Here is a 12698-nt window from a genome sequence, read left to right on the forward strand (position 1 = left end):
TCGTGACTATCCTAGTCATTATGTATAGTCCAAAGTCCAGCCAATCAGGCGCCAGCACCCACCAGAACCTTCTCCCCAGAGGCTCAGGCTCTCAGATTTTTTCGCAGGAGTGTAGGTAAAACCCTTATAGCCTAAAAGCCTCTGAGGGGAGGTGGGCGGGTTGCATGTGAATCTATGAAAGACACCAATACTGGAGAACCACAGATTACAGGTAAGTAACTATTGTTCTTCTCCAGTATTAGGGGTGTCTTTCATAGATTCACATGCCTGAATCAGAGTAGCTAGCAGTACATATCTTTGCTGGGCAGACGCTAATGAAGCCAAGCTTGTCAGCAAGTAACGCATATAACAATGCAAAGTGAAAATACAAATATCATATTAAGCATAACATAATGCAATCATGCAATATGTGTGAACAGAACATAAGAAGCGTCTGACAGCAGAAACCAGGAGGTGGGAAACAGAGGCTCACCTTAGTGAAACAGATTCCGTAGAACAGCTCGACCCACAGAGGTATCAGCCTCGCTGATCGATTCTAGACAGTAATGTCCGGTAAAGGTATGGCGACTAGGCCAAGTAGCCGCTTTGCAGATCTACTGAAGAGGGACTCCAGCAAATAAGGCCGTAGATGAAGAGACCGCTCTTGTAGAGTGCGCTCTGGGCGCTGACAGCAAAGGTCTCCCAGCCTGTGCATGGCAAAAGGCAATGGCAGCAAAGATCCATCTTGAAATAGTCTGTTTTGAAACTGCCTGCCCCTTACGAATAGCACCGTAGGTAATGAACAACTGGTCAGAAGTACGTAGAGTAGATGTTCTTTGTAGGTAGAAATTAAGACATCTTTTAATGTCAAGCGAGTGTAACGCTCTTTCCGCAGGTGTTTGCGGGTCTGGAAAGAACGACTTAAGAACAATAGGTTCGTTGAGATGGAAATCCGAAGGTACTTTCGGAATGTATTTTGGATTTGTGCGAAGTATCACAGAGTCACTTGTGAATTGCAGGAAAGGATGGTGCACAGTGAAAGCCTGGATATCACTAACCCTCCTGGAGGATGTTAAAGCCAAGAGCAGTGATACTTTCCACGAAAGGTACTTCAAGTCGGCCTTGTGGATGGGCTCCAATGGGTGACGCATAAGTTGAGCTAGGACCACATTTAGATGCCACGAAGGAGGCGGACGGCGTACAGGAAGGAACATTCTAAAGAGGCATCTGAAGAATTGTTGGATAATCCTTGCTGAGTACAGAGAATTGGTCCCATCCTGTCGATATCTGGATATTGCAGCCAGAAACACCTTTAAGGTAGCATGAGACAGACCTGTTCGTGCTAACTGCAGGAAAAAAGGAAGAATTTCCTCTGGTTTTGCTGAAAAAGGGTGAACCCCTGCTGAACGGCACCAGATGCAGAAGCGCTTCCATTTCAGACTGTACGTCTTGATGGTAGCAGGCGCTCTAGCCTTGGCCAACACCTCTTTACAGTTCTCCAGGATGTTTAGGTGTGCGAACTCACGGTGTTCAGGAGCCAGGCCGCTAATCTCAGATAAGCTGCATCCGGATGGAAGACTTGTCCTTCCTGAATGCTGAGCAAGTTCGGGATTGGATGTAACTGAATTTACTTGCACTCTGACAGTAGGAGGAGCTCTGTAAACCAATATTGGTGCGGCCATCTGGGCGCAATCAGGATGAGTCGGCAAGGTTACTTCATCTTCCGCAGAACCTTGGGGACTAGTGGAATCAGTGGGAAAACGTATGCAAACATCCGAGACCAATTGATGGAGAACGCATTCCCCAGAGTTCTTGAGGGGATGCCAGCTTGCAAAGCTTTGGCATTTGCTGTTGGTCCTTGTCGCAAATAGATCTAGGACTGGTTAACCCCACTGATGAAATATGTGTTCCACTGTCTCCTGGTGAAGCTCCCATTCGTGGGTGGTGACCGTAGTTCTGCTGAGCGCATCCCCAAGGACCTTTTCTGTCCCCGGAACATGCACTGCTTGCAGATTTACATTGTGGTGAAGAGCCCATGTCCATAAATCCTGCGCCTCTTGAGACAGGAGAAGAGATAGTGTTCCTCCCTGCTTGTTGTGTTGTCTGTTTGTATCAACAAATTGGCATCCTGAATGATGGCACAAAACGCCTTGAGTGCAAGAAAAATAGCTCTCAGTTCTAAACGGTTGATGTGCCACCGTTTTTGCTGCACAGTCCATTTGCCGCTGATCGTGAGGCCTTGTAGATGAGCCCCCCAGCCCTCGAGGGACGCATCTGTAGTGATGGTTAGACTCGGTGCTTCTTGAAGGAATGCGCACCCCTGCCTCAGATGACTCATCTGAGTCCACCAGAGAAGAGAATTCTTCATGAGTGGTGTGATTTGAATGAGGTCCTCGAAAGTGCCCGAAACCTGTTGCCATTGTAAGGTCAGTTCCTCCTGAAGCGGCCTCATTCGGAGCCGGCCATTTGGAAGTAATGGAATACAAGCCAATGCCATCCCTAGAAAAGACTTGTACAGTCGGACTGAAGCTGACTTTCTTTGCATCAGATCTTGTGCTAGTCGACTTATTTTTATCGGTCTCTCTTTTGAGACGAAAGCTCTGAGTTTTTTAGTGTCTAGAGTCGCTCCTAAGAAGGCCCTTCTTTGAGACGATTGCATTTGGGATTTGCTGAAGTTGATTGTCAGGCCTAGAGACTGAAATAGGTGCAGACACTGTTGTAGGTGTTGATGAACCGTTTCGTGAGAACTGGCCTTTATAAGGCAGTCGTCTAGGTATGGGAAAATTTGTATTCCCTCCAGCCGGAGGTGCGCAGCCACTGGAGCTAAAACTTTTGTAAATACTCTTGGAGCTGACCGTAAACCAAAAGGAAGGACCTTGAATTGGTAGTCCCTGCCAGCCACCCTGAAGCGAAGGAATTTCCTGTGACGAGGTAGAATGGGGATGTGGAAATATGCATCCTGGAGATCTAAGGTGACCATGCAATCTCCTGCTGCTAGAAGATGTAATATCTCCTGAAGCGACAACATTCGGAATGTCAATTTCTTTAGATATTTGTTCAGAGCGCGAAGATCGAGGATCGGGCACCACTCCACGTTCTTCTTCTTGACCAGGAAGAACCTGGAGTAAAACCCCATTCCTCTCATCTTCTGTGGAACGCTCTTGATCGCTCCTTTTTGTATCATCACTTTGATTTGGGCACACAGCTCCTTCAGGTGAGCTGGAGGCGGTCCTTTTGGCGGAACATTTGGAGGGAATTTTTCGAATTCTAGGGCATGGCCACTGGCCAGAATATCCAGGACCCATTTGTCTGTTGTTATTGACTGCCAGTTGGAGTAAAATTTCGATATTCTTCCGCCAAGTTTTTTGTGTGGGTGGAGAAATGGTGGTGGCAGGTGAAAAGACTCACTGGTGCTTGTCTTTGCCGCTGTAGTTCATCTTACCCCTGTTCTGGGTGTAGGTTGATCTTTTCTGCCCATAAGACTAGTAGCGCTGTGTCTGATGGCGCTGGTTACTTGGTCTGTATGTGGATTGTTGTTGCTATCCACCTCTATTGGAGGACGTCCCTTGTCCTCTTGCTCCTCGAAAGGGCGGCTTGCGGAATTGCAGGGTGCCCAAGGATCTTGCTGTTTCAGTATCCTTTTTAATTGTTTGTAATGCTTCCTCTACTTTGGGACCAAATAAATATTCGCCATCGAATGGCATGTCTAGAACTCTGTTTTGGACTTCTTGCCTGAAAGAAGTTGAATGTAACCACCCCTGTCTGTGCAGGACAGCAGCTCCTGCTAACTGTCGAAATCCTGTAGATGCGACATCTATAGCTGAATCGATAATCTCTTCCGAGATTCTTTGGCCTTCTTGAAGAATTTGAAGTGCTTCAGCTTTGGATTGCTCAGGGAGGAGATCGATAAATGGTGCGATGTCAGACCACATTTGGGTGTCGTACCGCCCCAAAATGGCCAATGCATTGGCAGCACGAACGGTTGTTGCAGCCATGGTGGAAACACGCTTTCCGATTGAGTCTAGGCGTCTGCCATCTCTGTCCGGCGGTGCCGTAACTACAGAGGAAGGATTTCTGGCCCTCTTCTGGGCAGCCTGGACAATTACTGAGTCAAGTTTTGGATGTCCGATCAGACATGCAGGCGATTTTTCAGGAGCTTTATACTTTTTATCTATGCGTGGCAAGACCAGAGGAATGGAGGCCAGCATTGACATCACCTTAATCCCTTCTTGCCAGATGAAATCAATGATGGGTATTGTTTTTATCTGTCGTCTGGGCTGATCCTTGAAATCGTACAAGAAACATTCTTGCTCCGTCTGTTCCATTTGTATATGAAAGCGTTTGGTTGCACGCTCCATTAGTAAATGAAAACTAGCCACATCCACCGGAGTGGAGGCCGACGTAGTCTGAGGAGATGTTGAAGGAGATTGTACTTGATAGTCATCCCACTCCGACAAATCGTCCACTTCTTCTTCCCTTTGGTCTTCATCCTCCGAAGACTGCGGAGCTCCTTCTTGAGTAGGTTGTGGTTGTGAAGACGGACGCACCGGTGGAAGCACGGGGGGAGGTGCTTCAGAAGTTGGAGTTGTCGGCCCAGAACCTGCTGACTCTGATGGTGGGAACCTCCTATAGTAATGGTCCAACATATACTGTAGGTTGGATAGCAAAGCCATAGGCACTTGAGCAACAGGGTTCTCTGCCACTGGTGTCGATATATGAACAGGAGATTGAGAAGCATCATCTTCTTCTTTTTGAAGTTTGATATGCAACTCCGATGGGCTAGGTGCTTGTCCAAACATATTCTGGACCATCTCATCCTCACTTTCAGTGTCCAAAAGTTGATCTGGTACTTCAGAAGACACCTTTTGAGATGAAATACGAAGGGGTGAAAACTGCATCACCGTTTCACTCTTTTGCCTCGATGCTTGTTGTGGTGTTAGAAACACTGTCGGCGGAGACCAAACCTGTATTGCCGTGCATGATGATAATTGCGGCGTCAATGGAGGATTCCCTTCCGAACGTTTCGTCGTCGACGAGGCATCCTTCGTCGACGGGACACTCTTCGTCGACGGGACACTCGTCGTCGACGGGGCACTCGTCGTCGACGGGGCACTCGTCGTCGACGGGGTTACCTTCGTCGACGGATCAATCTTCGTCGACGGAGTTACCTTCATAGACGGTGTGGAGCCAGTCGACGAGCTCGATGATTTTTTCCGTCTGCGGTAAAGCCTTCAGAGGAGTCGACGACGAGGCGTCAACGACTGACGCCGACGGTACAGGATTCACAGAGACAAATACCATAGTTGGAGATGACGATGACATAATCATACGAGGTTTAGGTGAGGAAAAAGTTAGTCGATGTCACTGTAGTCGTCGCTCTCGTCGACGAGGAGGTTGAAGTGGACATCGCCGTTAGAGGAGATGAGGTCTGTGGTAACTTCCTCTCAGATGACAGAGGAATCTTGATGGGGATTCCCTTTTTAGGGTCAGAAGTGCTCTCCATGCCTTTGCTTGAGGGGACAGCCTTGGATGTTGAAGGCTTATCCAGTCCCTTTGTAGGTGGTTGTTTTTTAGTCACCTTTGCCTTAGGTGATGACATTCCTTCAGGCGCAGGCCACTTCCTAGAGGCTGCAGTTGAACCAGAGGCAATGCTGCCCACCTCAGATGCAGGATTAGAAGAATCCTTTAGTCTTTTCAACCACAGAAGTAAACGACCCTCTCTATCCCTGACAGTCTTTTGAGGCATGGTTCTGCAGATCTTCCAGTCAGAGGCCTGATGATCTGGGTATAGGCAATAGATACACTTTTTGTGTGGATCTTTCTCAAAAAGCCGAAGCTTACTACAACAATCACAGGCTCTGAAGCGACACTTCTTAGAAGACCTCCTGGAAAGTAGTTCAAATTGAAGTTAGAGTTGAGAAAACTGAGCAGAGCTCAGGGAGACTCCCTTTCACACGACGAGTGGTAGAAAATCTGAGAGCCTGAGCCTCTGGGGAGAAGGTTCTGGTGGGTGCTGGCGCCTGATTGGCTGGACTTTGGACTATACATAATGACTAGGATAGTCACATAGGTGGAAGTTTTTTCTATGGTAGCTTGGGCTACTTTACTTCCTGGTTGGGAATTAGTATTTTTTCCAATGTAATTATGGCATATTACTGCTTTTTTATGTACTGTGGGACTCCCACTCCGACGATGGGGAATGATTCAGGCATGTGAATCTATGAAAGACACCCCTAATACTGGAGAACAGCCCCTTGGGCAAGGGCCTTTGTACCCCCCCCCAATTAAATTTGGAATAATTTAGTCTTTTTGACCCCCTGGGGGGCAAAAAGCCCACTTGACACCAGGGATTTTCTTTTGGCATATTTAAATGAGGGTGGGGGCTGCCCAAAACTGGCATGCCAATGCCCCCACCCCGCTGAAAAAATGAGTCTTTCTGCCCCTCTGGGTGGCAGATGGGGGCAGTAGCCCCCAATCTGCCCACCTGGGGGTGCAAAAAGCCCACTAGACCCCAGGGATTTTTTGGGGCATATACACATTAGTGTGGGGGCTGCCCAAAATGGGAATGCCCATGCCCCCAACACCGCAAACATTACAGCTGCAGCCCCCAATCAACCTCCGGGGCAGAAAGCCCACAAAACGCCTGGGATTTTTTTCTGCACAATTATTTTTAGGGTGGGGGCTGCCTGTAATAGGCACGCCAATACCCCTACCCCCTGCCACCATTACAGCCTTTCTGCCCCCCCTGGGGGGCAGATAGAGCATTGGCCCCTAATCTGCCCCTTCGGGGTGGGGCAGAAAGCCCACTTGGCGCCAGAGATTTTTTTTTGCTCAATTTCTTTTAGGGTGGGGGCTGCCCAAAATGTGCACTTCAATGGCCCCACCCCCTGCCACCAGTACAGACTTTATGCCCCCCCTGGTGGGGCAGATGGGGGGCTACTCAATACATTTAGGGCCCTTGCCTGTCGCGGGTACTTGGGCCTCCCACACACGTCAGCCACCATTTTCATCGGGAGAACTGTGGGAATGCTGGGTGGTAGGAAATTTGTGTCAGCCCGGTGATGGCACAACTTTCCCACACAAAAATATGTGAAAAAGTTCTTTTTCAGCTAGATTCGAGGTTTTCAGGGGATTCTGGGTAAGGAAATGTTGGGGGATCCATTCAAGCCATACCTCCCTGGAATTGCCTGGGTGTCTAGTTTTCAAAAATGTATAGGTTTGCTAGGATTCCTTAGGTGCCGGTAGAGCTAGGTTTCAAAAACTACAGCTAGGCACTTAGCCAAAAAAAGGTCTTTTTTCACTGTGAAATTGTGGTGGGTCACAGGCACTAGACCTACCCACCTAAGTGAGGTACCATTTTTCTCTGAAGACTTTGGGGAATGCAGGGTGGGTGGAAATTTGTGGATCCATGCAAATTCCAGAACTTTCCACCACAGAAATGTGAGAAAAATGTGGGTTTTTGGACAATTGTTTAGGTTTGCAAGGGATTCTGGGTAATATAACCTAGTGAAAGACAGTCAAGTCTACCCATCCTGGATTCCCCTGGGTGTCTAGTTTTTAAAAATGTATAGGTTTGCTAGGTTTCCCTAGGTGCTCGCAGACCTAGGGTTTGAACACTACACCTAGGCACTTTGCAATAAAAGGTAAATTTTTCATTGTGAAAATGTCGTGTTCATGATGAGTTTAGAGCAGTTTCCTGCTGTGTGCACTATGCCTACCCACACAAGTGAGGTACCTTTTTTATCGGGAGACTGATTTGTAAAGCAACTGTTATTACCTATTGACTTTTGATGCATTTCTGCCTTCCAAATGAAAGACAATGTGCAAAAAAGAAGTCATTTAGAAAAATGATCGGTAATTCTCATGCTAGTATGAGTATTCCCAATTTTGGAAATGTGCAAATATCTACTATTTCTAAAACTGTTAGTTTCTATAAAGAAACCTTGAAGGATCTACACAAATGACCCCTTGCTGAATTCAGATTTTTGTCTACTTTTTAAAAATGTATGGCTTCCCAGGATCCATTATTGTTTTTATACCCATGTCTACAATTAACTGTAGGGAGGTTGGAAACACAAAAAATAGCTAAAATAGGCTGTGTCCCAGAAAAAATGCCGAAACTGTGTAAACTATTTTGGTGTTCTGACAAAAGTCTGTCATTCCCTAAAAGCTGGGAAAATGGAAATTTCAGCCCCACAATCCCTTTTTTATACCATTTGTAGGGGAAAAACCCAGACACTTTCATTTGCAGCTTTTTCCCATTTTTCCCCCAAAAAACAAATCTTAGCTGTATTTTGGCCAATTTCTGGGTCCCCTCCAGGGGAATCCACAAACCTTAGGTACCTTTAGAATCCCCAAGATGTTGGAAGAAAAAGGACACAAATTTGGTGTGGATACCTTATGTGTTCAAAAAGTAACAGGGGCCTAAGCACGAACTACCCCAAATAGCCAAAATAAAGGCTTAGAACAGGGGGGAGAAAAGGGAATAGAGCAAAGGGGTTAAGAATGCCTGGTAAACAAAGAAGGGACAACATTGCAGTCCAATGTGTCGGACATCTTGGAATGTAGTTATTGACAACATTAGTGAGAAGTACATACCTTGTAAATAATGTTGTATAGCAAATGAAACAAAGCCCAAAATACAAGGGACAGTTGGCCAAAAATAAAGAGATTGCTCATTGCTGCAATGAGCAATTTCTTTATTTTTTGCCAACTGTCCCTTGTATTTTGGGCTTTCAATAATTTCTTACATTTGGAAATATATGAATTTATTATTGTCATGGGTTTTGTGTCAGGGTTGATATAAGTTTTAATTTTTTTTTAAAGAATATTACTCATGTTTTTATGGTTTGAGGTAACCATTAGGATTTTCTTTATGGTGAGTATTGGGGATATAGGATTATATTTAGGATTACTGAAAGAGGTAGTTTTAGGTCTTGGAGTATTGTGGAGGTCATTATGTGGGTTGGGTTTCAGGTGTTGATTTTAATTATCATTTTAGTGTAATGTAGGGGGAGTTTATATAATATTAGTTTGATGGAAAATTGTCAGTGCAATTGCTGATATGGTGCCATTTCAGTCACCCTGCTTCCCTGGGAACGCGTATAATTCCTCCTTGTCTATTTGAAGGGCAGTTCCTTCTTTTTTCTGTGTTTATTAGTTCAAAATTGTTCACTTAAAACCTCGCTCTAGAGTCCTCACTCAAGATTGCATCGCCATTGATTCGCAAGTTGTCTCCTCTCTGGAGTCTAGTCTTAACACAGTCCATGAGGCATCCCTCTAGATCTCATTTAAAATCACTTGCAACACAGTTGAGACCTTAATAATCTGTAAAATGCAAGGGTCAGACAAAAACCCACATTAAAATCATAACTCTATTTGCCTACCTGTAGTGCGCAGTTGTTAAAAACTTGTATTCGCCAAAATTCTCATTATCACTTTCCAGTTTCATTTGTAGCATAACACCTCGAAAAGCGGGGTCATGACGATCTGCACTCCTCGTTGGTCTTTTCTGTTTTCTTGGTGTTTTTTTCAGGAAAATATTAGAATTTTCATCTCTCCTTTCAGTAGGTTTCCGATCAACTGCCTCTACTGAGCAGTCATTGAGGCACGTACTCCTGGTCAACGTTTCTTTTTTAATGGTGAGTTCAGTTTGTGAAACTTTATCAATTTGATTTCCTGAATAGTGCTGTCGCTGAACAACTTGTGCATTCACAAGGCTAGTGCATTCTAAGCTGATGAGGTTAAGGGCATCCAAAGCACTGCATGTACCATGGGTCTGTGGAAAGCCAAGGGGAAGTGCAGAGAAGTTATGCAGGGTATCCGGTATACTGAGCACCGGATCACGTGGCAAAGGTGGGAACTGGCTGAGCACACTGTTTGCAGGACTTTGCAGTACGTGACTATTGGCTATTATTGATAAATAATTGTCATCAAAAGCAGGTTTGGGTAAACATTTTGCAGATTCTTGCAAAAAATATAGAATGCTCGGTTCTGGGATTTCAAAACAAAAAGCCATTTTGTTAATGAAAAGAATCCAAGCGAGATGGTTACATAGAACTCTCCATTAGATGCCTAAAAAAGAAAAAAAACAATGTAACAATTGAAAATTTAGAAAACAAAACAAAGAGTTATCACTGAGAGCGCTGTGATTTACACCCTACATATCTGTCCACAGTACGTGAACAAATAAAAATGTATATCAACGTTGGAGGACGGTACATTTAATAATTTTTTTCTGATATAAAAACATTAAATAGGTGTAAATGAATTGAAAAACGTTGTGCCAGGGGATTCATTTGTAATTTTGAAAAATCTAAGCCTAATTTATAGTAAAACATAATTATCAAACGTCGTGTGTTACAAATGGGTTCCCTTTTGAAATATGAATTGTTAAATGCATTTACATAAACATGTTAAATACAAGAATGTCAACTTTCTGTACATTTTGGGTTGGAACTGCAAATTAATTAGGTCTACTGTGCTATAATTCTTGCTCTTGAAAAAGAACTGGAGTTTGAAACTTATTATCTAGACAGTATGAGACATGGCTCAGATGCGATTTTGGAAGAGTGGATTGCACAAGTCCTTTATAATATATACAGACAATATATACAGACATTCTAGTACAATAAAATCTTGCCTTAATCTACAGCTGACGCCTATGAAACAAATTATACTCCTAAAAAACAATTACAGGTTTAATTTATCTTAAACAAAATTTACACCACATCATATGGCAATGATTATTCTAGTTAGTAAGGGGTCAAACAGATTTTTTAGCTTCATGGTATATAAGCAAGGCTTCTTTAGAAGCATTTTGCAAAAACTTGCCCCATTTGCCACGGGACATGACTAGTCAAAATTCTCCAAAACCATGAGATGCAAAATTATATATCAACTATAACAAGCCCCCGCCCACAGCCCCCAGCCCCCCCCCCCTAAGCAACAAAAATAAATTACGCAATAGGAAATAATTTGACAAGCCTGGCAAATTGAATTAGGAGCCATCAGGTGAGAATACTTTATTCTGGTATGCATCCACCAAAGAGTATGGGCAGATTTGATCAAATTATTTTCATAGCAAATATTTCACACCCTCGGCTGCAGGTTGCTTTGCCAAGTTTTTAAGACAGCTTATAGTACCTCGTGCCATATATCCCAAGACTAAAACTTGCTAACTTTTTGCCTTTTCTATTTTTGCTTCAACATTTCATTGTAGATTCAACATTACTCTTTACCAAGTAGACGGCAGTAGGAAATAAATAATTGTACGAGCTCAAAACACTGGAAAACTCCATTGCCCAGATATTTATAGACAAGCTGAACCATCATACATACAACGTTTATCTGGTTGTCGTCGTTTGGAGATTTTGAGCTGTACCGTAATGTTTGCTACAACATTTAGAAAACTGGACCTGGGCTTTTGTGTTAAATTACAACTACTGTGTGTGATCCACATTTTACATATCTCAAGGTATATTTTAGACTAAAACAGTGCGACCCACAATGTGGGGTCAATTACATTGAGTCAAAGAGAAACAAATCAATTTTCAAACATTTGTGCTAGATCAATAAATCATATGAAACATTGTCATATTCCTTTATTCAGAAATTATGTTCATATATTGTAACATTTCAGTGATTCATCAACTGTAGCCAATGCATTCCATTCCTACGAAACATCTTCAGGCTACAATGAATATACAAAGTGCCAAACATTTTATTTACAGTGCACACAATATAAAACATCGAAATATCCTACACTAAAATATCCAATTCTAAATCTAACTAAAACTGGTCATACTGGCACGGCTTTATTGAGCAAACAACAATTGGTTTATGAATGAAGACAATGGTGCAATCCAAGTAATTTCACTATCTCATTAAAAGAATCATAGTCCTTCCCCAAAAAAAGGCAAAATCAGAACGCTTAAGGAAATCATCATTAGACCTCAAACTAGAACTCTTTTGTTCATGGAAGGCTGAGAACATTAATACCATTCAAAATATTCCTCATAGACCATTCACTCAATTTCCACAGTATTTTAAAAGGTAATGCGTTACTTTCTTTCCCCATATTTCTGTATTTTCTTGTGTTGAGTAAACGTCTGAAATAGGCCAATAAACAGATATTATTTCAACTCTCATTATGTTACACTTTACTGTATACAAGTCAATTCGACCTTTAACCTGATCCAAATGTATACCTTATGTAAATAAGTGATCACCAAGCTCCATAAAATACTCTTCAAATTTTCATTTGGTTAAATATGGAAAAGGTTATAAAATCCTGGCCCCAATACTCCTAAAATAAAATCAATATATTCATTCAGCACCTCAATTGTAAATGAAACATTGTGAAGCGAACAGTAATGAAGAGACACTATTTATCTCTAATTTTACATAAGCCACCACCGCCGACATGGCACTAGCACAAAACAAATAGAAGAGGGCTGCTCTAGATGCCATATTACGTTAGTGAACAGGAGTAATTAGTTACAAAATGTTAAATCTTTTGAACTTGCAATTTTGCTTTTAAGAGACAAGTTTGGTAAGACTATCAGTGCCCTCCGAAATGATTAGTTCGCTCTATCACCTAAAGGCAAGTATCAAATAACTTAAACTTTTTGCCTCTGGTGAAGTTCTCAAATGCACTAATATGATGACATGTCCTTGGCGTATAGACTGGGTGCCATATTACTACATTGTATACAAAT

General features: G+C 43.2%; 1 protein-coding gene across 1 annotated transcript in view; it reads right to left on the reverse strand.

Annotated features, from left to right (window-relative positions):
- ZGLP1 (zinc finger GATA like protein 1) overlaps positions 1 to 12698 on the reverse strand; it is a 448601-nt gene that overhangs the window by 301866 nt on the left and 134037 nt on the right. The window contains exon 2 of the mRNA XM_086936394.1: positions 9366 to 10053. Coding sequence (XP_086792520.1) covers positions 9366 to 9997 — 632 coding nt within the window. The 5' untranslated portion in view covers positions 9998 to 10053. The remainder of the gene's footprint in view (positions 1 to 9365; positions 10054 to 12698) is intronic.

This window comes from Lissotriton vulgaris, chromosome 1_1, assembly GCF_964263255.1.
Source record: "Lissotriton vulgaris chromosome 1_1, aLisVul1.2, whole genome shotgun sequence".
Lineage (NCBI taxonomy): Eukaryota > Metazoa > Chordata > Amphibia > Caudata > Salamandridae > Lissotriton > Lissotriton vulgaris.